The 26,096-nt window shown below is 41.4% G+C and overlaps 1 protein-coding gene across 2 annotated transcripts in view; it reads right to left on the bottom strand.

The window, feature by feature from the left end:
• The window catches only part of rassf1 (Ras association domain family member 1), a 53,304-nt gene extending 35,042 nt beyond the window's left edge, over nucleotides 1-18,262 (bottom strand). Inside the window, exons 1-3 of one of the 2 annotated variants that reach the window (XM_028824126.2) lie at nucleotides 17,461-18,262; nucleotides 15,423-15,540; nucleotides 5,623-6,131 (exon numbers count right to left, since the gene is read on the bottom strand). In XM_028824126.2, coding sequence (XP_028679959.1) covers nucleotides 5,623-5,929 — 307 coding nt within the window. In that variant the 5' untranslated portion in view covers nucleotides 5,930-6,131; nucleotides 15,423-15,540; nucleotides 17,461-18,262. The remainder of the gene's footprint in view (nucleotides 1-5,622; nucleotides 6,132-15,422; nucleotides 15,541-17,460) is intronic. The other variant, XM_028824125.2, reaches the window with a different exon arrangement.
• Between the last annotated feature and the right edge of the window lie 7,834 nt (nucleotides 18,263-26,096).

Genomic DNA, 26,096 nt, shown 5'->3' with positions numbered 1-26,096 from the left:
GCATGGAAACATGCCAGGAGCGTCTGCAGCACACAGAGATCTAAGGTTTTGCCAGTCCCTCTATGACAATGGTGCCATTGACAGGATGACTGGGAGTCTTCATTAATTTCAGGGCAATAGAGGAGATGATGGACAATAGCTGGCATAAAGCTGGCAGAGAATGGAAACATCTAGAATGAATGTAACCCTGCAGTCAACAGGGCTTTAACTGCATAAACTTGTGACCTGTAAGTTCAGGACTTAAACTCGTAATTAGCTCTTGGACATACAAGGGGGTTAGTGGTTAAAAGAGAAGGCACCGTAAGTGGGCTGGGTTTTTGTTTTCCTGCTTTTAAATGATACAGCTTGGCACCCACTGTTATGTTGACTGGGATATAAAAATGACCTGACATGGCACCATGAAAATAGTAACAAGTGTTACGTATGCATGCCAGAGGATAGTCTTGTCTCCTTTTTTCCCCCCTCACAGCACTGACAAACGACCCCTTGAGGAAACCAGGGCCAAATAAGCCCCATCCTTTCCGGTCCATCTGGTATAAAGGAGACACATTCCTGGAAGGTGGCGTCTCATTTGGGCCTGACGGTGTGACCAGAAGGCATCAAGCCAGCAGTTATTGTAGTGCCTTTGAGCGCATGTTTTCCATTTTTGACAATTTTTGTTCATATGAAAAGGGGTTTCCTAACTATTTTAGGACTTGCCCTGCCTCATCACTCGCCCCACTACACAAGCCATAATTGCAAAGCCCTGGCCTAAACTAACTCTAGTGCACCTACTTCCATCCATCCATTTTCCAACCCGCTGAATCCGAACACAGGGTCACAGGGGTCTGCTGGAGCCAATCCCAGCCAACACAGGGCATAAGGCAGGAACCAATCCCAGGCAGGGTACCAACCCACCGCAGTAGTGCACCTACTTTTATCTTAAAATTACAAAATCAGTGGAAAACAGTCCAGTTGTGTAATCTGAAGGTGTGTTTCCCATGAGACATCCTTCCACTGTCAAATGTGCCTAATTCAACTATAGTTTTGGAGGGGTGGGCTCATCAGGGGCAAAGGCACGAATGAGCTCTGAATGGGGTGTCAGTTCATTGGCTTTCATCAGACAAAGAAAATGGAAGTCTTCTGTTGATTAATGACTAATAAGAAATCTTAGTTAAGTATGTTAAAAATCCATAATGTAATAAATATGAAAAAACACAAGGGGGAATCATTTTGAAAGATGCTGAAAAATGGCCTGTTAGAGAGAGAGCGTCTGCTATTTAATTTTGCTTTGCTTACACAGAGGACATGGTTGATCTAAAAGAAGAAAAAATCTGTACTTGTTTTTTAAATTCATTTTGAGGTCTTGTTAGCGACAGTGGGGGGATACTGCTGTCTGTGTTTTATGTCAGCAACACTGACTTCATTGTACCTACAGGACAAGTAAAAGAAAAAGGGTGTGCTGTATTAAACCCTACAAAAAGCCTGTGCTGAGAAAAACATCTCTGTATCCTTGTGACTCTCCCATCTGCATTACCCCTACAAAGACAGACAATCAGAGACTCTGCTCACACCAGGAGCCAGTTAGAGAAGACTTCGACAACATGTCAGTCTTTGTAAATTCCACACAAAAGGCTCGGTAGATACAAATGCAGGAAAGCATCTGGTCAGGCTTATGATAGAAAAGAAAAACAACAGCAAACCAGTGGTCACGATTTCAGGAAGGCTGGGGCGCACATATACACTCACAAAGAGAGACTATCAACCTTGTGTCAACCCTGAGGATGTTTACACAGCATGTACACTTCAAAGATGGATGGAGAAACACGGGCTTTTCCGTTCCTGTCTCCTACCTATATTGTGGGTCTGCAACCCCCTGTGTCTTTCCTTGGGAAGGGGCTCAAAGAGCAAAAACTTCCCATGGATTGCAGCAGGTTCCTTAGGTGTTGAATCCCATCCTTGGCCTCATGTGGTGGGATGTCATCTGGGATGTTAGTGGCTTCCTGCATTTCGGTTCATAACATGACATAATATTCTCAAACCTGTTTAATCCAGTTCAGAATTTTGGGCAGCTGGGGACTATCCTAGGCAGTACCAGGCAGGGGGCAAAAACAACCCCCTGAATGGGGTGCCAGTCCACGTCAGGGCCCTAAGACTGACCAATGTAGAATCACCAGATCATCTAAGACAATTACCTTTGGAATGTTTGAGCAAAACAAGAGGACCTGGAGAAAATCCTTGTGATATGGTGGGTCTGTGGCTTAATTGTTTTAAGTAAATAATTGAACCCCAAAGAGGTGCATGGATTGCGCGAGTACATTCGCCCTTCGATTAATTGAGGTGTTGGTCGATCGCGCCACATACATGTATAGAGGCTGGTGGATCAGTCGGGTGCCTCAATGGTGCCACAGGGAAAGCGGCTCCTCGCACTGGCCCTTGATTAGGCACGTTAAATAAAAAGGAGCATGCACAGCAGGATAGGGGGACAGAAAAAGAGAGAAAACAAGGAAGGAAAGCAGCGGAGGTTAAAGATAGGAACTGAAAGAAACAGGCAGAAGTGAGCAAGAGCCAGTGTAATACAGAATGAAGCAGGTGGATGGGAAGGTGAGCCCAAGAAGGAGCATGTGGCTGACGCTCTGAAGGCGGCTGATGGGTCGCTCCTGTTGACTGCCCATTATGCTCAGGGTCTGCTCTCACTGGGAGGAGCCAGCAATTGGCTGCAGTGGGAGGGCAGCATTTTTGAGCAGAGCAGGGTTTGGTGGCTCCCCATGGAATGCCGCGGGATTGGCAGTGGGGACCCATGCCGGGATAAAAGGTTGTCTGTGCCTGTTGGATGGATGTCTCTCCGTGCTGATCATGGTAGGACAGAAAGATATCAGTTTTAAAAGGAAGGCACCAGGCCTCAAAATTGTAAGGGACAGTTTCCTACCTGTGTAGTTAACCTCATTTTCAAGAAATTCTCTATTTATTAAACGTTTTAACCTCCACAGAATAACTGATTTTTATTGGATTATTTATTTATGGACTTTTGAACACTGCACTGTTCTGGACACTTGATTCGATTGTTTTAATAAAAGCACTGATGCACTTATGCACTTACCCCGTGGCTGAACATGTGTGTCCTCATTTGTCTGGCTCATCCCTCAGGTACAACATCTATGGTGGTTGGAAGGATCCGGAAGTGTGAAACTGGCCCGCATCGTCGCAACCCCCCACAGACACAGCAACAAGGTGCATACACGACATAGACAGTGACCATCTGTGAGGCAGCAGTGCTAGTCACTGTATCAACATGTCGTCTCACTTATAAATATATTTAATAGTAATAAGAAAGCAGAAATCACCATTTCACATATTGTGGATTCAGAACCCTTCATTTTCTGCACACGTTATTGTGTCATAAATTTCACTTCAAATGGATACATTTGCCATTTATGGCCAACAATCTACATTAAGTAACCCATAATGACAACGTGAAATCAGGTTTTCAGAAAAGTTTGCGGTTTTCAGAAAAGTGAGGTGCTATAGCACTGAAGGACCTGCCTCCCAAGGTGGAGAGTCTGGTGCGTGGGACAGTAAGGAGATTACTGTTCGAGGACCTGAGAGAGTGACAAGGAGTGTAAGGAGCTAGTAGCTGAGTGAGGTAGAGGGGGGCAAGGTTATGTAGGGCTTTGAAGGTGAGAAGCAGAATCTTGAATTTAATCCTTGATGGAACCAGTAACCAGTGAAGCTGGGAGAGAACAGGGGAGATGTGAGCAAAACGCTTTATGCGGGTGAGGACTCTAGCTGCGGAGTTCTGAATATACTGTAGCTTCTGTATAGATTTTGCAGGGAGGCCAATGAAGAGGGAATTACAGTGATCAATATGAGAAATTACGAAACAATGAACCAGAGTTCGAGCATCAGACAAGGACAGAAATGGACGGAAGCTGGCAATGTTACGAAGATGATAAAATGAAATTTTGGAAAGAGACCTAATGTGTAACTCAAAGTTAAGTGATGAATCAAACAAAACACCAAGATTTCTGACAACAGGAGCGGGTTTGACAAGTGGACCATCAACAGAAATAGAGAAACTTGAATGCCTTAGAAAGTTGGGATTTTGGACCTACCAGTAACACTTCAGTTTTATTGGCATTAAGTTTGAGAAAGTTATTTTCCATCCATAGCTTAAGATCAGTGATGCATTCTGTGAGTGTGCTGGGAAGTGAATCTGTAGGGGAGTCTGTACTAAGATATAACTGTATATTAGTATATTAATACTCTGTTGAATCCCTTTAGGAATTACACTAAAGTTTCTAAAAGCTTTTCATACCTGGCTTTGGGCAGTTTATCCTAATCTTCCTGACAGATACTCTTAAACGCCGTTATATTGGATGGAAAGTGTCTATAAACTGCCATCTTCATGTCTCTCCACAGATGTTCTATTGGTTTTAAGTCTAGGCTACTTGAGGACAATCAGAGACTGACTGATCCCAAAGTCACTCCACTTGTTTTGGCTATATGCTTCAGCTCATTGTTACGCTTAAAGGTGAATCGCTCCAGTCTGAAGCAGATTTTCTTCAAGGAGCTCTCTGTAATTCGCTGCATTCACGCTTCCCTCAATTCTGACTAGTCTTCCTGTCCCTGCTGTTGAGAAGCACCCCAATTTGCATGAAGCTACCACCAGCATGCTTTACCACAGGGATGGTATTAGGCAGGTCATGAACAGTGCCTGGTCCTTGCCAGACATTGTGCTTACAGTTCTGTCCAAATACTGTAGTTCACCCCCGAGAATCTTTTTCCACGTGCTTTATGAGTCCTTTAAATGCTGTTTGGTAAACATAAAACAGACTGGCCACTCTACTATAAAACCCTGATCAATGGTGTGCTGCCGAGATGGTTGTCTTTCCAACAGGTTTTCATATCTCAACTGAGGACTTCTAAAGCTTGGTTAGAGGGACCAGTGGGTACTTGGTCACCTCCTTCCCCAAGACTCTTCAGGTCCAGTTACTCAGTTTGGCTAGACAGACAACTCTAAGAAGAATGCTGGTGGTTCTGAACTTCTTCCATTTTGAATTGTTTTTTAGGCCACTGTGCTCCTGGGAACACGAAAAGTTTTAGAAATGGTTTAATACCCTTGCACTGATCTTTGCCTCATCACAATTTGATCATGGTGCTCTACAGAGAGATCCTTGGACATCATGGCTTGGTCCTGACAGGCAGTGTGAATTGTGCAACCTTATATACACTGGGTGTGTGCTTTTCTGAAGTATATGAAATCTAATCTGTTTGCCAAACAAGTTCTAGATACATCTCAAAGAGAATTAAAGCAAACATAACCTGAAGTGCCGCAACACAATAAGAAATTTCAGTTTTTGATTTTTAACAAATTTCTAAACTTTTCTGAAAACACATTTTCACTTTGTCATTATGAATTATGGACTGTATATTGATGGGCAGAATTATACATTTAAAATAAATCTACAACACAATAAAATGTGCGGAAAGTGAAGGGGTCTGAACACCTTTTGAATCCACTGTATGCATACATATACAAACCCAGATATTAACAAAACAAAAGGCCTTGCATAATCCCTCTCACTCACTAATTTACGATTTGGTTCTCCCAAGCATATGTTAGCGTTCAAGCTCAAAACTTACAAGTACAGCGGAGGCTCTGCCGGTACAGGCCCCAGATGAAGTCACCACAGAGGTCACACCATGTAGGCTGAGCATGGGTGCAAGGCTGGAAGTCATGCCCTTCTCCCTCCTCTATGGTCAGCCGGGGGTCCACACTCTCTCGCAGCAGTCGGATGATCCTCACCCGACTGAGGAGCTCGGGCACTTTCCCAGGGCTGACCCGCAGGGCGTTGGTCCTCTCAAGACGCGTTGAGCGGGTGTGCAGCGTTAGCTCAATACGGTCCTCTTGGGGCAGCTCCTGCAGCTCAATTAGTTCTTGGCAAGACATGCTGCCCACAGGGTTATCCCTCAGAAATTACAAAATGGACTTGAACTGGATGCAAACATTGGACTTGACAAGCAGATATTTGAAGGTCAAGAAGAAGACAACATCACTGCTGAGCACTTTTAGGTCCTTACTAGAGTGAGACTGGCATAGAGAAGGGGTAGGGAAGTGGCCTTGGCAGCATCTTACATTGTTCTCTGGGCACCTGCAAAAGAACAACAGAAAAATAATCAGATGGGCAAAGGATACTGAGATGTCCAGCAGGGCTCATGGTGGCCGATGGCTAACCAATCTGAGGGAAACTATTTGTTTTCACCTCTTAGTATCCATGGCATTCTGGGAGCTATTTAATCTTTTTGCTGCTGTTGTTGACTGTTTGCTCCAAGGAATGTAAGGATATGGAAAAAGACAAAAAAGGATACTGAGTTAGAATCCATGCACGGGCAACACCTGTGTAGAAGACTGCATGTTCTCTTTGGTTTTATGTGGGGTTTCACTGTCCATGTCAGTCTTCCACTGTTATTCCAAAGACATGTGTTAGGCCAAGTGGCAAGTGTCAGTGTGTCCTTGTGCTTCTTATCTTGTGACCTGATGCTACCAAGATAGATTTTGACTTCCCATAACCTTAAAATTGGGTTCAAGCAGGTTCAGTCAATGAATGGATGAATACATACATTTATATTCAAAGATATGAACTGGGTCGCCTTCACAGATAATTATGTGGAACGCAATGTCTGAATGCCTGGCTTGCCAAATGTGTCTGTGGGATGCACTTTCTTCAATTATGTATAGAATAGTATATGTGTTTTGCACCCCTCCTTGTGCATATTTTGATACACATGAATCTACTCCATTCCTCAATGTCCTTCTCCTGGGGGTCAATGGGATACAAAGCTATATGTCCAAAAGAGAGGAACATTTACTTTCATAGAAACTGACTGTCTGGCAGTGCCCAGTGTCATGATCTTGCCTTTGTTTTTGATTTTGTTGTAATTTCTCTTTTGCCTCAAAAAGTTATTGAGACTTTCTTGTATGGGTTTTAAAAGTCAAGGAATTTCATGGTCACATTTTTTTGTGGTCCAGTACATTTTTTTAATGATGTTGAGAATAAGTAACAGTTTCCCACTTATTGGTGACTAATTTGAGGGTCATTTGTTGATGGCTGCTATGCTGTTGTTAAACTAGATGTATGCAGCATATGACACCACCGGGTCAAAAGTATGATGGTCAGCGTTGTGCACTTCCAAGTAGTCCAAGATTGGATTCTCTTGCATTATTTTTGAATTCCTTATTATGAATCTTTTTTACCGCCCCATTATTTTAACTGCAATTTACTGTACACGTTGGCTATGGTTACGTGTTCCTTTTTTCTTTTGGTTATTGAACTTTCCATGACCATTTTCTGACTACGATTCTTGAAGCATTTACTAAGTACTGTTTTATTAACTCTTAGGGAAAAGGATGCTAAGGATAGAGCTGTCAGGTAACAAGAAAAGAGGAAGGCCTAAGATGAGATTTATGGATGTGTTGAGAGAGTACATGCAAGTGATGGGTGTAACAGAGCAAGATGCAGAGGACAGGAAGATATGTAAAAAGATGATCCGCTGTGGCAACAACTAACAGGAGCAGCCGAAAGAAGAAGAAGTCTTTTTGGTTTTAACACATGGCTTGAAATATTTTACTTAGGAATGTCTCCTGATACCAATTCCACTCAAAACTGCTGCGACCCAGTGCATTCAACACACGCTAAGTCAAGCTAGCAAGGTAGATAACAACTTTAGGCAAAGCTGACGTATTTCTTTTTTTCAAAGGTGCCTAGTGTTTGCTATGTGTCCTTTTCCTTCTCATCCATCCAATTTCCATAAACACTTTTGTCCAAGTCTGGGTTGCTGTAGCCAGGGTCCATCTGAGCAGCACTGGACAGAAACCACAAACCAAACTTGGACTGGGCACCAGCACATTGCAGGGCATAATAATGCACACAACCACAATAAAAACAAATCGGCTAACTTAATCTAGGATGTTTAATATCTGGTGAAGAATTCACACAGACGTGGGGGGAACATGCCGATTCCAAGTGCTGGGATTCAAGCCCCGTCTGTGGGAGCACTAAACTATGTCAAATACTCAGCTGCTCCATTCTATAGTAATAGAATAAAAGAGGACTGAAAGAAAAGCAAACTTCTAAAGACAGAGTCAAATCAGTATTGACAGCGTGGAAAGAAAGGAAAAGGCTATCCGGGGTCTCTGCTACTTTACAAACCGGGTCAGTTACAGCCATTTTGATCATTAACATTCCGGAAGAGCAAGGCCCTGAGATTCCCAGAAGCTAACAAGGCCTTTCTGTCATGAGTGAACTACAGAGGCGTGAAATCCTGTGAGGAGCCAGCGGACATAGGGAGAGAGGAGCTGGGGGTCCACACTCTCTCGCAGCAGCTGGATGATCCTCACCTCACTGAGGAGCTCGGGCACTTTCTCAGGGCTGACCCGCAGGGCGTTGGTCCTCTCGAGACGCGTTGAACGGGTGTGCAGAGTTAGCTCAATATGGTCCTCTTGGGGCAGTTCCTGCAGCTCAGTTAGTTCTTGGCAAGACATGCTGCCCATAGGGTTATCCCTCAGAAATTACAAAATGGACTTGAACTGGATGCAAACATTGGACTTGACAAGCAGATCTTTGAAGGTCAAGAAGAAGACAACATCACTGCTGAGCACTTCTAGGACCTTACTGGAGTGAGTGTGGCATAGAGAAGGGGCAGGGAAGTGGCCTTGGCAGCATCTTACATTGTCTTCTGGGCTGCCTTCCCCTTCAGCCTCGGGTGGCAACACAAGGGCACTCTTGCAAGGCAGGAGGTGGACTGTGGAAAGGGAGGTTATTGAAATTCCTTAATTTAATTTTTAAGTGAGATGGTACAATGGTTAGCATTGCTATCTTGTAGTTTCAAGGACCTGGGCTCATTTCCCAGCTCAGCCCCTGTCTATGTGGAGTTTGCAGTAAGGTCCCTTTAGTATTGGTGTGAGATGTCTCTCTAAATTGGTTTGATAAGAGTGAGCGTAGATATGTGCATGAGTACACCCTGTTATCGAGCAGGACTGGTCCCTGCCACTACATGCTCTAACCACTGGAAAAATTGTGTTAAAAAAATGTATAGCTGCATAGGTACCTAAAAGAATGTGAAAACTGCAAATCAGAGCAAGCATGAAAACCACCAGTGCCTGAGGAAAGGCAGCATGTGGAGCATAAATAGCTTGTGGCTCCCAGTGTAGGCCCAACAACATCATCTCTGGAGTATGCCAGGGCTACGGTAACATTAGAGTATCAGCACAAGGCTGGCCCTCTTCACAGAAACGATCACTTGCCTAAATAAATACACTGGACTCTTAGTTAACAACCCTTCAAAACCATTGATTGACTGCTTGGAGGACATCAAAGCCTGGATGGCTTTCAATTTTCTTAACTTTAATGAGACTAAAACTGGGGTTCTCCTTTTTCGATCTAGTGGGACCAGTGATTCCCATAAGTCCCTTGGAACCTTTTATTAAGTCCCCCACAAGGAATTTGGGTGTGATTATGATTTTACAATGGACAAACAAATTAGTTTAGTGATAAAGTCAAGCTTTTTCCAACTAAGACTTTTATCCAAAGTCAAGCCCTTTTTATCATTTGATGATTTCAAGAATGTTATGGGGCGGCACAGTGGTGCAGTTGTAGCGCTGCTGCCTTCGCAGTTAGGAGACCTGGGTTCTCTTCCCGGGTCCTCCCTGCGTGGAGTTTGCAAGGTGTCTGCGTGGGTTTCCTCCCACAGTCCAAAGACATACACGTTAGGTGCATTGGCAATTCTAAATTGTGCTTGGTGTGTGCGCAGCCTGCGGTGGGCTGGCAACCTGCCTGGGGTTTGTTTCTTGCCTTGCGCCCTTTGCTGGCTGAGATTGGCACCAGCACACCCCCGTGACCCTGTAGTTAGGATATAGCAGGTTGGATGATGGATGGAAGAATGTTATGCATGTTTTTATCTCATTGCGGCTCCAATACTGTAATGCCCTGTATTTTGGGGTCAGTCAGGCTTCCCTCTCCTGCCTTCAAATGGTACAGTATGCTGCAGTATGTCTTTTCACAAGCATGACCATATTACCCTGATACTTGTATCCCCCCATTGGCTTCCAATGCAGTTTAGGATAAAATTTAAGGTTCTCGTCTTTTCTTTTAAAGCTATGAAAGGAATGGCCCCCACCTACCTTAATGACCTGATTATTCCGCATACCCCAGCAAGGTCTCTCAGGTCTGCTTATCTGTTTTTGTTGACAGCTCGAAAGCCTGGGCCAAAACAGAGTGGAGACTGTCCTTTCTCCGAAACAGTGGACTGGTTTAGCTCCGAATGTTAGAATGGCCCCTCACTACCTGTTTTTAAATCACGTCTTAAAGCTTATTATTATTCCCTGGCTTTTAACTCAGTTTGGGAGATGTTTGTTTACCTGATTTTAAAATTGTTCGTCATTTGTTTTATTTATTTTTGTTGTAGTGAGAAGTCAAGCAAAATGACACCTTTTATTGGCTAACTAAAAAGATTACAATATGCAAGCTTTCGAGGCAACTCAGATCCCTTCTTCAGGCAAGATGTAATGTAAGATGTAATTTATTTTTGTTTAAACTCTTACTTTTTGTGGTACCTGGTGTATGGTTTGTGAAGGACTTTGTGTTCAACTCCTGTTGTTTTAAACAGGAGTTGAACACTCCTGCTCAGTATACACTCAGGCAGTCAATGTGAATGAATACAGTACAGTGTACTTGCAGTGCATTAACCAGAACACCTCCAGAAACTCAGATAGCTGCCATTTAAAGGGCTCCAGTTGTGATATCGAGAGCCTAGTCACTTGTATATGATATCTTATTCTGATTACAGCACAGAATAACAGAGCTGAGATGTAATGAGTTTCAGACAGGCAGGTGCTGTGAATCATTGTGTCATCCCACATTTCTATTTCAGATTGTACTGATAAAAAATGGACCTCTGTTTTAGAAGATAAAGGCACTCAATTGAGAAAAGGCTGAAAGAGGTTTAAGCATTATACTGTATACAGTATAGTAACCTTCATCAGTATTCATACGGTTCATTTGTCTTTTTTGTAAACTCATTTAATCCAATTTTATGGTCATGGGCAACGGGAGATTATCCCAGACACAAGGTATAAGCCAACGCTGGGGTGGGTGCCAGTGACTCCCAGAGCAAACTCAAGAACAGTCTACAAATTAAGTACCATCTACAATAAACCTAACCTCTATCCGGCCATTTTTTCAAACTGTTTATCCAGTTTAAAGTCATAGGGTTGTTGTAAGCTATACAGTATGTGAAAATTGTTCATCTATTATTGAACTTGTTTAAACTACTGTAGTTCAGAAGTGCAGAGGTAGGAGCAAAATTTGGGCAAAGCACCAATGCATCCATAAGAGGAACATTAAAACTGCCACTGTGAACCCACATAATATTACTTGAAGTTACAGGAGACCAGAGCCTATCCCAACAGCATCAGATGCAAGGCAGCAGCCCACTGCAAGGTATTCCCATACACTCACCCATCCGGAGTCCATTCACGCTGCCTTCATGTGCTCTAAGATAGACAGGAAATACATGTTTCCTACTGGGAAATTGCACAGAAACGCCCTTCAAAGTGATAGCTCCCATTTGGCCAATTTGGAAAAACCATAATGGAATATAACATTGTCCAACCTGCTTAATTCATTATAGGATCCAATGCTATGCAAGCTAGCCAAGTTGTGAGATAACACTGACCTCTCATCTTGATCAAGAAAAAAAATATTTATAAAAACTCAGGTCAGCCTGAAATGGCATTTTAGTGATTGCATTATATTTGGAGCAAAGCAATACACACCTCACCTTTTTCTGTTCACAAAAAAGTATAGCGAATACTTAATTGCTTTTTGTGTGGCCAAAGTAATACATACAAAAGTGACCAGAAAAACATATGAAGGCAGCACAACTGGTTACACCAACAATTCCCATAGCACATGAGCTTAGCAAAAGAGCCCAGTTAGCTTGGCGTGCACGTCTTTGGAATACCTGAGGTAAAGTCTACATAGACATGGGAGGAATAGGCGCTTTCTCGCAGAGAGGTTACTGAGCTCTTATATATAGCAGTGCTAGCCACTGGGCCCTCGTGTTGTCCACAGTCAGTCGAAATTGCTTTTTTGGCCAGATTCAAAAACAACTGAATTTGAGACAAAATGAATGTGAAAAGCAAAGAAGGTCACCTTTTATTTCTGTACCTTAGAGAATGTATTTTCTTTAACACAAAAAGTGGTATTATTTTAAACAGTTAAAATACAGTGCCCTGCAGAAGTATTCAGACCCTTGACTGATTCTCTAATTATACTGATTAATAAATCCTACACTGAAATTTACTTCTCCTTGAAATTTCTATTTCAGTACATTCAAAGCTTTGTAATGAGACATTGTTTCTTATTAGAAGAAAAAAAAATAAAACTCAAAAAGAAAAAAATTGGGACTGGTCTCCACTAGACTTTCTCATATACTCAGATATGGGGATGGATATTTGAGGAGTAAACCGCAAGACAATAATTATATTTTTATATTATGTACATTAAAGGAACATCAACAGCAAATCAAATGAATAATATATTGAACAATTATTTTAAAAATAAAGTTGAATAAATCGGACTCTGCAGCTGCATGAATAAAAGGTAAAGTACCACTTCCAGTTAGCGGAAATAGCCAAAATGTTGATAGAACTCTACGTTTTGTACCTAATACTTGTAGGCAAAATTTGGTAGACCTAAGTGAAAGCGTACTCAAGTTATCGTAGTTACATACATACACAGACAGACAGATACACAGACATAATTCCAAAAATGGTATTTTCAGACTTACGGTGGTCTAAAACATTGAGATTCATCAAAATCTCGAGGTCGAATTTTTGGACGATTACAATACTTTCCCTACGAGAAACTAAATCGGACTCAAGGAGGTATTAACGTTGAGATTCATCAAAATCTCGAGGTTGGATTTTTGGACGATTACAATACTTTCCCTACAAGAAAGTAAATCGGACTGAGGGAGGTCTAAAACGTTGAGATTCATCAAACTCTTGATGTCAAAATTTTGGATGATTACTTTGTATATGAGACAGTAAAAAAAAGAAATCTACTGATTACATCGGATTCAATCCCTATGTTGTGGAAGCTCTAAGGCTATGTCCACATTACTGTGTTTTCATAGACAGCATTTGAGACAGTAACGATCTCCGTCCACACTAATGTATTCACATTATTTATAAAAGTGTCTCCTTCCACATTAAACAGAGCGAAAACTTATACAGTATGATGTAGTCATGCACTCTGACACACGCACAAAGTTTTTTTTTTTTGCTGAGATTGAGCACAGATGTCTTACCTAAAACAGGTGATCCTTGAAGGGATGAAGGGGTTATTTTACAGTTTGTGACTCTGAAGAACAGCAAAGGCAATGAAGACTGATGAACATCTTAAAAAGTTAGGGATAAAATAATAGAAAGGCAGTAATTAGGGACATAGTACAATATATTGTAGTTTCCACGTGTTTGAAGTTACCATTGGATACTGTTGGTACAGTTATCAAGAAATAGTAGGAATATCAAATTACTCAGATGCTACCTAGAAAACGTTCTTAAAACTGTGAAGAAAAGAAGGAGTGATGCCACAGAGAGGCCAAGAATCACTTTAAAGGAGGTACATAGTTTATATAACTGGTGCAAATTTAACATTGCCAACGCATTAGGAAAGAGCATATCTACAGTGAAGTATGGTGGTCGTAGAAGTGTGCTGTGGGCCTGCGATTCATCAACAGGGACTGGGAGTTTGGTTTAAACAGAAGGATCAATGAATAGTGAATAACACAAGGAAATCCAGTCTGCCAAAAAACAGAAGCTTGGACAAAAGTTCATCTTTCAGCAAGACAATGATCTCAAACACAATGCCAAAGTAATCACGGAGAGGCTAAAAGACAAAAACATGATTCTCCTAGAAAATGTCTTGATCACAATCCAATTAAGAATCTGTGTGGCACTCTATATGTTAGCAGAAATATCCAGTATTTAATTCTGCCATGTACTCATCCTTTCATCTCCAATCAGAATTGTTTTAGTACATAGCAGATTTATTGATTTTGATTTCAAAGTCTCAATAGCTATGAAGACAAACTCTTTGCAGTCTTTATGTAACGTATCAACAAACAGTGACTGGTGAAACTAAGTGCAGGACCTTCTAATACAACCAATTCATTTTTTAATCCCCCTCTTCATTTTCTCAAATGGAAAGACTTCCATATAAACGATATGGTAACAATTTAATTCATTTTAGAATTTCGCTAATGGGATCCCTCTTCAAAGATCAAACTGAAGTTTACAAACTTATTTTCTCATGAGGTGAGCAAAATGTTTAAAGTTCATCTTGACTACTGTTGATGTCCATGTGCAATCAGGCAATCTACTGAAGAAGATTCATTCATTCATTCATTATCTGTATCTGCTTTGTCCAGTTTCAGGGTATGGGGGTTTGAGTCTATCCTGCTAGAAATAAGCAAAGGCAGGACCCAACTCTAGACATAATGCCAGGGCACACACACACACACACACACACACACACACACACACACACACACACTCTGACATAAAACAAAATTAAAAATGAATATGGAAAACAGAATGCTTTAAAATGTGAAAATCTGCACCTCTAAGTTAGGTCATACTGCTACATCCATGTGAGCTCTGTGACAGACATGTTTTAAGAAAGGGCAGACAGGAGGAAACAGGAAGTGTGAATCCAAATAAGAGGAAGAGCCAGAGGTAATCTTAGATATGTAAATAATGGCACTCCAACCGAAAGCGAGAAGGAATAAAAATGACATGACGCGCCAAAGAGATGACAGAGAAGATGTTGGCATGAGCCTCAAGACTGTCAAGACTCACTACACCTACCGCCTCACCTGACCTCCAACCTCAACCCTCACCTACTAAAGCCAAAAGGAGCTGTTGCTGGTTGCCTGGTCCTTATGCACACACCACTGTGTGAGCAGCACAGGGGTACAACACTTCAATGCTGGAGGGAAGTGACACTTTTAAGGTCCATGCTTATCCAGTAATACTTGCTGATCGTGTCCCATGTTGGTCAGACACACAAGTAAGAATCAGCCTGTACTCTGTACGTCAACTTGATTCCTTGAGCATTCACTAGTACTCACTTGATGAGTCTTTCCATGATTCATTTAGAGTGTTTTCATGTTTTACCCCTCTAAGGATTTGCTTCTCTAGGTCAAATAGTGCTTTAAGTTTTATGCTCATGTTAGCTGCTCCCTTCATATTTTTTGACTCCTTTGCTTATTTTTGCCAACACCCTTGTGTAGTGTCTTGGTATTGTTTATTATGATGAGATGTGTCAACTTTTTTCTGTTCTGACCACGTTTTCACAACGTTTGACTGTCAGTCTCACCTCACTCATATTACTGCCAGCTTCTTTCCACTCTTGTTTTCATGAAGAGCCTTCTACTCGGTGAGAGGGTTAACAGTGAGGACAGACGAGTGGGTGGTAAGCCAATGTCTTACATTGTCTGAGAAAGGAAATGACGTGAGAAAAATAAATATTTATATACAACGTACAGATAAATATTAATAAATTGAGAAGCTACGGTCAGGACAGCTATTCCATGAAAGCCCTTCAGAACAAGCAATCCACCTGAAGCTAAGCATAACCCAGGCAGTGTTGGATTGGGGATCATCTAGGGAAAGCTTGCGTTGCTACCTGAAGAGGTGCTGTTGATGCCATCAGGGCGTGTATGGATCCCAGTGCCCCTGTGCAGTGACGGGGACACTGTGCTTTAAACATGGGTGCCATCATTCAGATGAGTCATCAAACTGAGGTCCTGACTCTCTGCGGTCATAAGAGATCCCTGGGCATCTTTCAAAAAGAGTCCTGGCTAAACTGCCCAATAAGACTTGGTCAGTCTGGCTCCCAATCATCCCCTCATCTCTAAACCATTACTCTCAACCCTTCACCACCTAATGTGGGGTGAGCATACTGGCACAGGAATGGCTCTGTTGTATAATCCAGGTAAATGCTACACATCAGTGGTGGCTGAAGTGTTTCCCTACTGTGCAAGTAAAGTGCTATAGTTAGGTTAGGTTATTATAATAATTATAATAATAATAATTATTATTATTATTAAAACACTATTTGGGCCCACACAGCAGTCCTCCTCATTTCTGCTTGCTTTAGATATCAGTACCAAGTAAAATCACAAGCATTGCTAACAGATGCACACATCTCATCAAAAATACATCCTACAGACTGAAGCAGGAGTCTTCTACAACTTGGCCGAACTGAGATCTCTTCCAGACTAAGACCTGTACAAATAGATCATCCATTTTTTATGTGAAACGGGTAAAACCCATACTGTTGGTGAAAGGCTCTTGGGGGATCCGATAGATAGATAGATAGATAGATAGATAGATAGATAGATAGATAGATAGATAGATAGATAGATAGATAGATAGATAGATAGATAGATAGATAGATAACAAAAGGCACTTTATAATAGGGTTGGCATGGTGGCACAGTGGTAGTGCTGCTGCCTCGCAGTAAGGAGACCTGGGTCCTCCCTGCGTGGAATCTGCATGTTCTCCCCACGTCTGCGTGGGTTTCCTCCGGGTGCAGTCCAAAGACATTCAGGTTGGGTGCATTTATTGTCCCGAGTGTGTGCCCTGCTGGGGGCTGGCGCCCTGTCTGGGATTTGTTCCTGTGTTGGCTGAGATTGGCTCCAGCAGACCCCTGTGTTAGGATATAGTGGGATGGATGGACTTTATGATAGATAGATAGATTGATAGATAGATAGATGAGTAGGCATAATGTGCCCTAAATTAGTTATTTATTTATTGAATATCTACCTACATAATCACATGCCCAATCCGTCCATTGATCTAAGTTCACCCTTTCTACAAAGTCAGAGGTTATTCATCAAGCAGAAGCCACTCCATGGCAGGACACATTTACTCGCAAAGATCCTGTACTGCAATATGACTGTTGTATAAAACCGCAGTTCCCAGTAGGAGTCCCCGAATGATGAACCAGTCGAAAATCGACCCAGATATTATAAGCGCTGTGAGATGAGATTGCTAACCGCTTCGAGAACGTGCTGCGAAGCTGGAGCCGTTTTTTTTGTAATCAAACACTGCAAAGAATCTTGTGACGGATCGGACAATCTTTTGAAGAACATATCTTGCGAGTCGACAACTTAGATGTCTCTCAAATCGTAGTTTGGGGCTAAAATGAACAAGACACGACACAAAGTGCACTCACACAGAGCTCTTCAACCTACATAACGAAAGATTCGGATTTGTACACAACCAGCACGCGTTACAAGGGCCAGCTCTGCCCTGAAGCTCTATTCATTTTAATATCTATAATATGCCTTCATACAAACAAGTTCAACTGTTCAACAAGGTTCATTTGATTTACGCCTGTTAACACGTACCTAGTAGGGCGACCCGCTGTGTCCACAACACGTCATGGTGGGACTGGACCTCTTCGCGGTTCTGTCTGTCTCTCTTATCCTCAAGCAGGCCCACATAAAGTAACTGAAGATCGTGGGTATTCCGACGGAATCTTCTTTCTTTCTTTTTTTTTTTCTTTCTTTCTTTCTTCCTACGGCTCAAGTTGCCACTCACACAATCGCGACTCCAGTCTCTGACGACCCCACAGACGGATCTGCAGACACACAACGACAGACACTTTCTTTTGACAGCGCCGCGAACACACTGGGAAATCCCGCCGCTGGCTGTAAGCTTCAGTCAAATGATGCGACAGGTCCACTTCTCTCTGTTCTAGTTTTCCGGGTGGTGAAATCAGATGCAGAAGCAGAGAACTTCTTCTCGGCTTATTTTTTGTGTTTCGCCATGAAAACGAATAGACGTTCCACTTGGGCGGTTAAGGGAGCACTTGGCTCAGTTTAAAGGCTGTTCTGTTTTGTCCGATTTTATGCTTCAGCTGTCGACCCTGAAGTGCACCAGTGTTCAAGATAAGAGGCTGGTGGGAAAGACAGAAACATGCTCCGCTTGCTGCGCTTTCTGCATTTGTTTGAGATAGCGGTATGGATCCTCCTTAAAAATGCGTCTCTTGGCTGTAGCGGCCGTTAACCCAGGGGTGGGTTGTATAGAAAAAAAGACACGAGTTAACTCTTTATTGGTTTTCATTGCTTTCACTTCTTCAGCAGGCACTATATAAAATGTAACAATATTGAACAAAGTAGGTTGATTTGAGCTTATTTTATACATCAAGCCTGTTTTTGTGCATTGTTCAACAGTGGAAAGTGACATTTTTAGGTGTTAATGGAGTTTTAAAAATACCTTTTTAAACAAGTACCGTAGGTGAAATCAAACGAAGGTAGGAGTTTGTTTGTGAAAGGCGCTATACTAAAAACGTAACTGTCTTTTGCGGTTTGGGTGAAGCGCGCTTGCACCATTGTGTGTAAACAGCTGCCTTCTCAAGTTTCCGCCGATTTATCTTTTCTTGTGTAAAGATGGAAATTTCGATTACGTTTCCAGGCTAGACCTGATCTGTTTTTTGACTCGTTGTTTTTCTCTTCTATAAAGAAGACTTAATAGTTTCTGATCTATGGGGTTTGAAAACTACATAAAAAAAACATCACTAAAGGGGCAGCTGATGCACGCACGTTTAGCACCAAGAAGAGTGTTTTCTCCGAGGGTCTGAAGGGTGCCCTACGGTGGCCTTGATGTGACTAACGAAACCACCAGGCGCAAGGTAAAGACCCAGCACTGCACGGGCTGCCAGTTCGTCACTGGGCACGCTTATTCACACACCCACATTCACTCGTGCTGGACCAGTTTCATATGCACCTTTAGGATGTGCGCCCAGAAAAATATTCACGTAGGCACAGAGACTTGTCTGGTCAGTTTATTAGCTGCACATCTTTCGTAGTCCCGTAATTGTTGAAAGGTAAAGGAGTGTCCTACTTTTAATATCAGTCACTCACCAGTGAGAAAGAAAATGCATCTTCTAATGGAGAACATTCTCCCCTTCCCCTTGCAATACTTTTCAAATATTCCTTTCCATTTAAAGGGTGGGGGATTGCTATTGAGGTGTCTCAGGCAATCATAAACTTGGACTGGATTAAAGGTTCACAGTTACATTATTTATTAATTTTCCACATGAAATTGCATTCTGAAGTTAAGTATAATTTATAACAGTAAAAAAAAATTGAACTAGCTTGCCCTTGTGTTTTATACTAGACCTAAAACGCCTATGGGTGTCATTTTGAGAAAAAAAAAGCCTTAAAACGTTCAGCAGACGTTTCACTTTGAAGTGGCAAAGTTTGCAATTACTGAAAATGTGCCTTCTGTGTTTCTGGGGCATACTTGTGACAACAAAAGTAACATATGTAATTTTATCACCAATTCTTGATACTCTTTTTTCGAGGTAAGGTGATGTTTTTTGCTTTCCTCTCTGCTTGCAACATGACTGACAAACACACACCTTCGGCTGAGGTGTAGCATAGAACTCTGGGCCCTGCACCTTACCACTCTCTGTGGGTCACTTACTCTCGATCCATGTCTGCTGTCACTTGCCCCACCCACTGGGCCTTAGGTAATCGTTACCCCTTATTTTTCCCCTACTATGACGCCCCTGCCCCTGGCATCACAATTAAATGGCAATAACAGGGTTTGGCAACAACTTCTTGAGGTAAATCCATGTCCCTGATTCTGAAGGTGGCTGCTGAGGAAAACAAGCAGTGAAGCCAAAGCACACAGCATGCAGTCTCATTTGAAAATGACTGAATCTCAGAAGGATGAGTTGCTTTTGTTTTTTGTTTCCTTCTTAAAATGTCACGAATACACTATGTTGCAATATATTTGTAATCTTAAGACACAAATCAATACTCATGAACATTTTTGGCTTGAAACACTGACATATTGAATACATTTTTAGGCTTTTCTTTACAATGGTACCCTGATACACATAAGCTTCATTATAAAACACAACAGCAGGCTTTTTTTTATTTTTTTAATTTATAAACTGTGCCACACTTTAGAATGCAATTTCATGTGGCAAATTAATACATACCATGATTATGAAGCAATAACTTCAACTTGAAATACGCTGACCTTATTTTTAAGAGGTTTTAATGATGGATGAATGCATAGAAACATAAGACTTAGAAGCCATCTTGAAATGCTAAGGATTTACAGCATTACTGACAGACAGAGACAGACAGGTCTGCGCTTTCTCTGATTGTGAGTAGGGTGTGCAATTTCAGTTGTTGTGGTCAGCAACAGGGCCGTCATAATGTATGGGCACTGGCTGGAGACCCCATGAGTATAGGGGCCCACGATGTTTCTGATGCCTCTGTATGTTTCTTTCTTGCTATCGAAACAGGGACCCCAGCACACTATTTTGCCCAGGGGCCTATGATGCTGGTAAGACGGCCCTGGCTCAACAAAGGTGTTTTCCATGGGATGAGCAAACGTCTTGTAAAATAACTTTTGGGGGCAAAACATGCCAACAGAAACCTTAGCCGAACCTTTGTGGAAGTGAAGGTCAGTTACCTGAACAAACAATGGAGTGACGTGATGCTCACAGCCTTGGCATCTTTTTGAACCCGAGACATCAATAGTCATGACCAGCATGGACTAGTGCAACAAGGATACAAAGAGGCAAGATTGGTGCACTGTGCATTTATTTTAAACCAAGTGCAGAAAGTGCAAAGCAGTCCTTCATTAATACCTAATCCATACAAAAAAATAGTGTATTAAAATAAAACCAATAAATAAACTCCAATAAATATTTCTGTTAAAAACACAGGAATAAAAATGGGGTCAGGATCGTCTCCTCCCTTGCCTCTTCCCCAGTTCTCTTTTCCTCTCTCATCTCCCCTGCTCTCCCCTGCAGCAGGGCACTGCAGACATCAGTGAATGTGCTAATCCTTCCAGGTCTTTCCTGTTCCAGCCACTTTAGTAAGACCTTTGTGCCACCATCCTTCAGCATCAGCAGGTTTTCACAAGCCCAGTCACTCCTGCTCCTCAACTCAGCAGGATCCATCCATTGAGTGCCGTAACACTCGCTGTGCCGTGGGGTCTCCCAATCACTTCACCTTCTATTCTCAGCACTGGCTCCAGCCCAATCCTGCTCTCTCCTTTCTTCAATGTTTTATCTTCTCTTTTCTTTCTTTCTGTTTCTCTTCTTCCACATACTTAGACTTCTTTTTATCCCTGCAAGTGCAGATCCTGCACTAATCGACCCACGGAACATGAGGGATGTGTATACAAGTCACTCATCCACGTTCCCCCATTAGCGCTCCGTGGCCACACGTCTGTCCAGCATGCACCTACACCTCCATGTCAGAACTTCACTACTTTAAAACAAAAATCCCTGCACTACTATGCACCCCTAATTCACTTCAGGTGAATGAAAGGGCTTAGTTGGTACCCTAAAATTATGACAGGAGTTAATTTTAATTCTGCGAGAAGAAATATGTAAAACATGGAAATTTCCTTCAAAGAACCTTAATACTTCAGATCTGCTGGGGTTCCTGCCAGGTATGTTTTGTCTTTATGGATAAAGGAATGGATGAAATCCTTTAACTGTTGCTATCAGGCTGGTCAGATAAGTGGAAAGGTTGGCATTGGGTCATAAGTGCATAATGAACACAAGAGGATTAGACTGAATGTCTTTTTCTGCTTATATTTCAATAATTTCTCATATTCGATCCCACCCTTTGACACTCCCACAGTTTTTACCTCTGTAGTTATTTCAGGCTGGTTTGGAATGAATTGGGCTTTGATTATAATGGCTCCTTTGTTTGTCTTGTCCTCTTGGTTCAAAAAGACTGAACTAGTGAATCAAGCGAAAGAGATTTTGGAACAATACAGAAGGAACTCAGACTTTGCCAAGGTCAAAACATGAAAAGCCAATAACAATAGATTGTCAATAGTGATGGGCAAAACAGGGAAGCTTAGAGTTGCATAAAGTTCGCAAACTAGCACTGAAACTCAATGTGCTGGCAATTTTGCATTTGCAAAATGTGAAACACAGTTAAAAAGAGATTAATTTGTTTTCTTTTTCTGTGTAGTCTGACACCTAAAGATTCACTCCCATTTCCATGTTTAACTGTTTTTTTATTTCTAGAGCTGTATAATGTAGGTAATCACCTGCATACTCATGAAATAAATTCTATTTAAGCCTCTTGTTTGCATCACCTCAAAGGTGCTGTGTCATGCCAAGTGACATGCTGCATATTTTCCACACAACGACACACTAAACCCTGACATGATGCACATTATTGTGTTTTCTCCACTATACAAAAACTAGCATGAACCCCCCCCCCCCCCACACACACACACCTGCCATTGCCTAACAGCTGCCCTTTCCTTTATCTTGACTTGTACAGAGCAGATGAGGGCTCTCATGCTGTATTCGTGTTGGAGCTTTGACTTTCACTTCGGTCTCTGATGCATCTTTAGGATGCAATTGCCAAGTTTGTCATCATAATTAGCAAACTGGACTTCTTCTTACCAGTACAACCTCAACCCACACCTGAAAGCTCAACAAAATATCTATATGAGAGGGGAAATGTGTCCAGTGATGTTTTCTTCTTCACTAGAGATATTTATTTAAATAGTAAACAGCAGGCAGGCAGAATAAATGCATGAAAATGCTTCCACACAGGAAATACACGCTTTCGTCTTGTGTCAATGGCACAGATTTTACAGGAAGCTGCTCTCCATCCTTGTCCACAAGTTTATGCTCAAATCGACTACGATGGCCTGTGAATGAACTCTCTAGGATATTACCCACAACTGTTAGCTGTGTTTACCAAAGGTTTCCAAATGGTTCAAAATCATTCCAATGCAGCTACCAGAGACACATTCCGACACTGATGTGAATCGCCGCCCAAAAACACTCCACAGTCCAAGAGTCTTTGTTTTAAAGATTTTAGTGAAATTCAAAGCCAACAGTTCACACACAAAATACAGAAAAAGGATGATAATACATTCAAAAATAAAGGAAAAGGGGGTGGGGGACTTATGATATCTTCTTTAAATATCTCAGTTACATTTCTTAAGGTTTCTATGCATTGTACTATGCAGTGAACAGTCAGAAAACTCTATGCCCTTAATGACTATCTGTCTGACCATTCATGTTTCTTTCTAGCTGTCTAACTTCATGCTAGGGTCTATTCAACTGTCACACAGTTTCTATAACTTATAGGGGATTAAACTGAATATTCCATTATCTAGATTAAGCTATATTATATTCAAGTTCAAGTTAAGCAGACTAAAGAAAATTTACCATTAACACTAACTTAAAGGATTTGGCTCTTACACAACTGTCTTACACGGATCAGTATTATGAAATCCTTTGAAGATCAATGCTGGCAGTGGCACTGCTTTTGTTTTAATTCCATGTACTTTGTATAATTTGCTTTTTATGTTATCTAACTGTACAACTCACAAAATCGTAGGACAGAATGACCAGGCAGCCTATAACTTATATTTTAGGTGGCAGTAAAGGAGACTAGAGATAACACCCTTGACAAGATTAAGGGTATTGCACATACTTTCATGACCAAAACATTGAGGCCAGAGTAGCAAGCCAATTTATCCATGTATAACATCACATGGTCTGGAGACCCATGTGGCCGTTTGGGATTAAGAATGGACCATCTGATGGTGAGAGAGAAACAAGAAAGACATAAAAGAAAGAGGGACTCTGTTCCATCAGAGATACTCCATCCATCCAAATGAACTGCAGCTGAACAGCTGAATCTAAAAGTCACCCAAACAAATTCTCCTCTGACACAAAAGTTATATTTATCCTTACCTTGAAACCGTTAGGGTTTTATGTTCAAACTTTAAAATTACTCACTAATTACTATTATTTATTTTCTTTAGTTCATTTGTTATTATCTTATTTTAATGGATGCTGTGTTGCTTTGAATTTCTATATTTTCTCTGTACGTCTTGGGTGTTTAAACCAATAAAGTAGGTACAGTGCGCCTGGTGTGGGGAGATTTGCTATTTTCTTTCTCCCAGGATTTGCAGGTTGAGAGGGACATCTCCAGTAGAGAGCAGCACATTCAGGTTATTCTCAGTAGTCAAGGCGTGTCAGCATTTGGGTCTATGAAGGTGTCTCAGCCTTTATGTATTTAGGTTATTCTCGTGGACCAAGGTGTATCACCCTTTAGATCAAGGTTCTATCTGAGAACAATGTATGTGGTTCATTCTAAAGCTATGAAGTTCGTTTATGGAGTACTGAAATGATAATCTGTGTTGGGATCACTTGTCATTAGTGGTTAAGTGCATAGGCTTTGTGTGTGCGCGTGTTAAGCTTAGGATGTGAGAGTAGGCCAACATATACCAAACTTAAGGAATTCTACTAATTCCATGATAACACACCATCTATTAGTGTGGTTCTATCCAACCTTAATAAACCCCCTTGTGTTTACACTTTACTTGGTGTCTGGGAGTTTTGAAAGGTTTGAGGCTGCAACAGAGTGTCCCTTAAAGTTTATAATATATAAAATACTACAGACACAAAAACTCACTTGTCCAGGTGAATAATCTCAATTTATTTCCAATCTTTTGAAGACACCCCAACTTTGAAAAACTGAGTTATCCCCCTTTATACAGATGTATATATAAATTATAGGTGTCACCAATGCAAACTTTGGAAAAGGGGAAAAATTCCTGGGAGATATGGACCGCTTTCAGGAGTCAGGAAGAAGACGTTGACTTTCGATAGACTTGAAAGACTTGGGAAGTCTGCCGTTAATATTGCTGAATATCCAACTTCTAACCATTGAAAAAAGAAAGTGGGATTGGACAAGGGTGTGTAGCCAGTAGAAGAGGTAGTAGGTTGACTTCAGAAATGTTAAACTGGAGTCCTAGAGATAAGAAGAGACCAAGGAGGCAGCCAAATTCAGGGTGGGTAAGTGATGATGATATCCAAATGTTACAGGAAAGTAAAAGAATAATGTTCTCAACAGAAAAGTGTTAAATGTGACATCCTAACACCCTTTAACGTCTCTTAGGCTAATGTGTTTCAGGACTTTTCCTGCATAGGTCAGACATAAAACAGCACCCATGCCATATATAACATACAGTATTAAAGTCTTACACCTCTTAAAGCTCTAAAACTGCACAAGTGGTCCACCATGAAACCACTGAGGAGCATGTGTCATTTACTTATATGACACAGTTACAAAGTGACACAGTTATAAAGTGACACAGTTATAAAGTGACCTATAAAGAAAATTCCGTTTAGGTTTATGCAGGTGGAACACCAGTGGTTTAAGTGGCTTCACATGGTGACTAGGGGTGTGGGCATCTGTAGGCTGAATCAGCAGCCTGGTGCTTTACTGTCAACTTCCTCAACCAGTAAGCTGCACTTTCACTTAATGGATGGAAATCCTGCACACTGCAATACTGCATTGCTTGTGAGTTGTAAAGGCTTTGAGCTTAAATTTTAGTTTTGCTTTATCTTCTCAGAATTAAGTCACACTTATGACTGTAGTATATTTTTAACATTCCGATTAACATTCTATTCAAGATTTGTTTCCTTTTTCAGAAACTTTGCAAAGCACAGGCGGTGTAAAATATAGAAACCACATACACAAATCATGCATAGGGTGCCTGTCCTTGTGTTATCCACATGAAGGTCCCAAAAAATCAAATTCCCCTTTTCAGTATTACTGGCCCACTCATTGTTCTGCATTTCTGTTCTGCCTGCACTTCTTACCATATTCTTTCTGAGTTCAATTTAAACTCTGCTTAAGTTTCTATTTCAGGAAATTGTGCCCATATTTAATCCCTAACCCATTTTTTTTAATTTCCTGTTACATATGAAAGCTCCTGCTGTCTCCTCTCTTGAGATTCCCATTTAGTGTCCCTTTGTAAAATAAAGTCAGTTTTGCTTCTCATTTTAGACAGGCAAAAAGTCTCAATTTTACAGATTGGATATGCACATTAGCAATGCCTGCTATTGCTGTAATAATACTGCAGGTGAAGACTGTATTTATATACAGTACACACACACACACACACACACACGCACATATATATATATATATATATATATATATATATATATATATAT

The sequence above is a fragment of the Erpetoichthys calabaricus genome, chromosome 18 (assembly GCF_900747795.2).
Source record: "Erpetoichthys calabaricus chromosome 18, fErpCal1.3, whole genome shotgun sequence".
NCBI lineage: Eukaryota > Metazoa > Chordata > Cladistia > Polypteriformes > Polypteridae > Erpetoichthys > Erpetoichthys calabaricus.
Note: the sequence above shows the minus strand (reverse complement) of the source record. Positions and strands in the feature narration are given on the sequence as shown.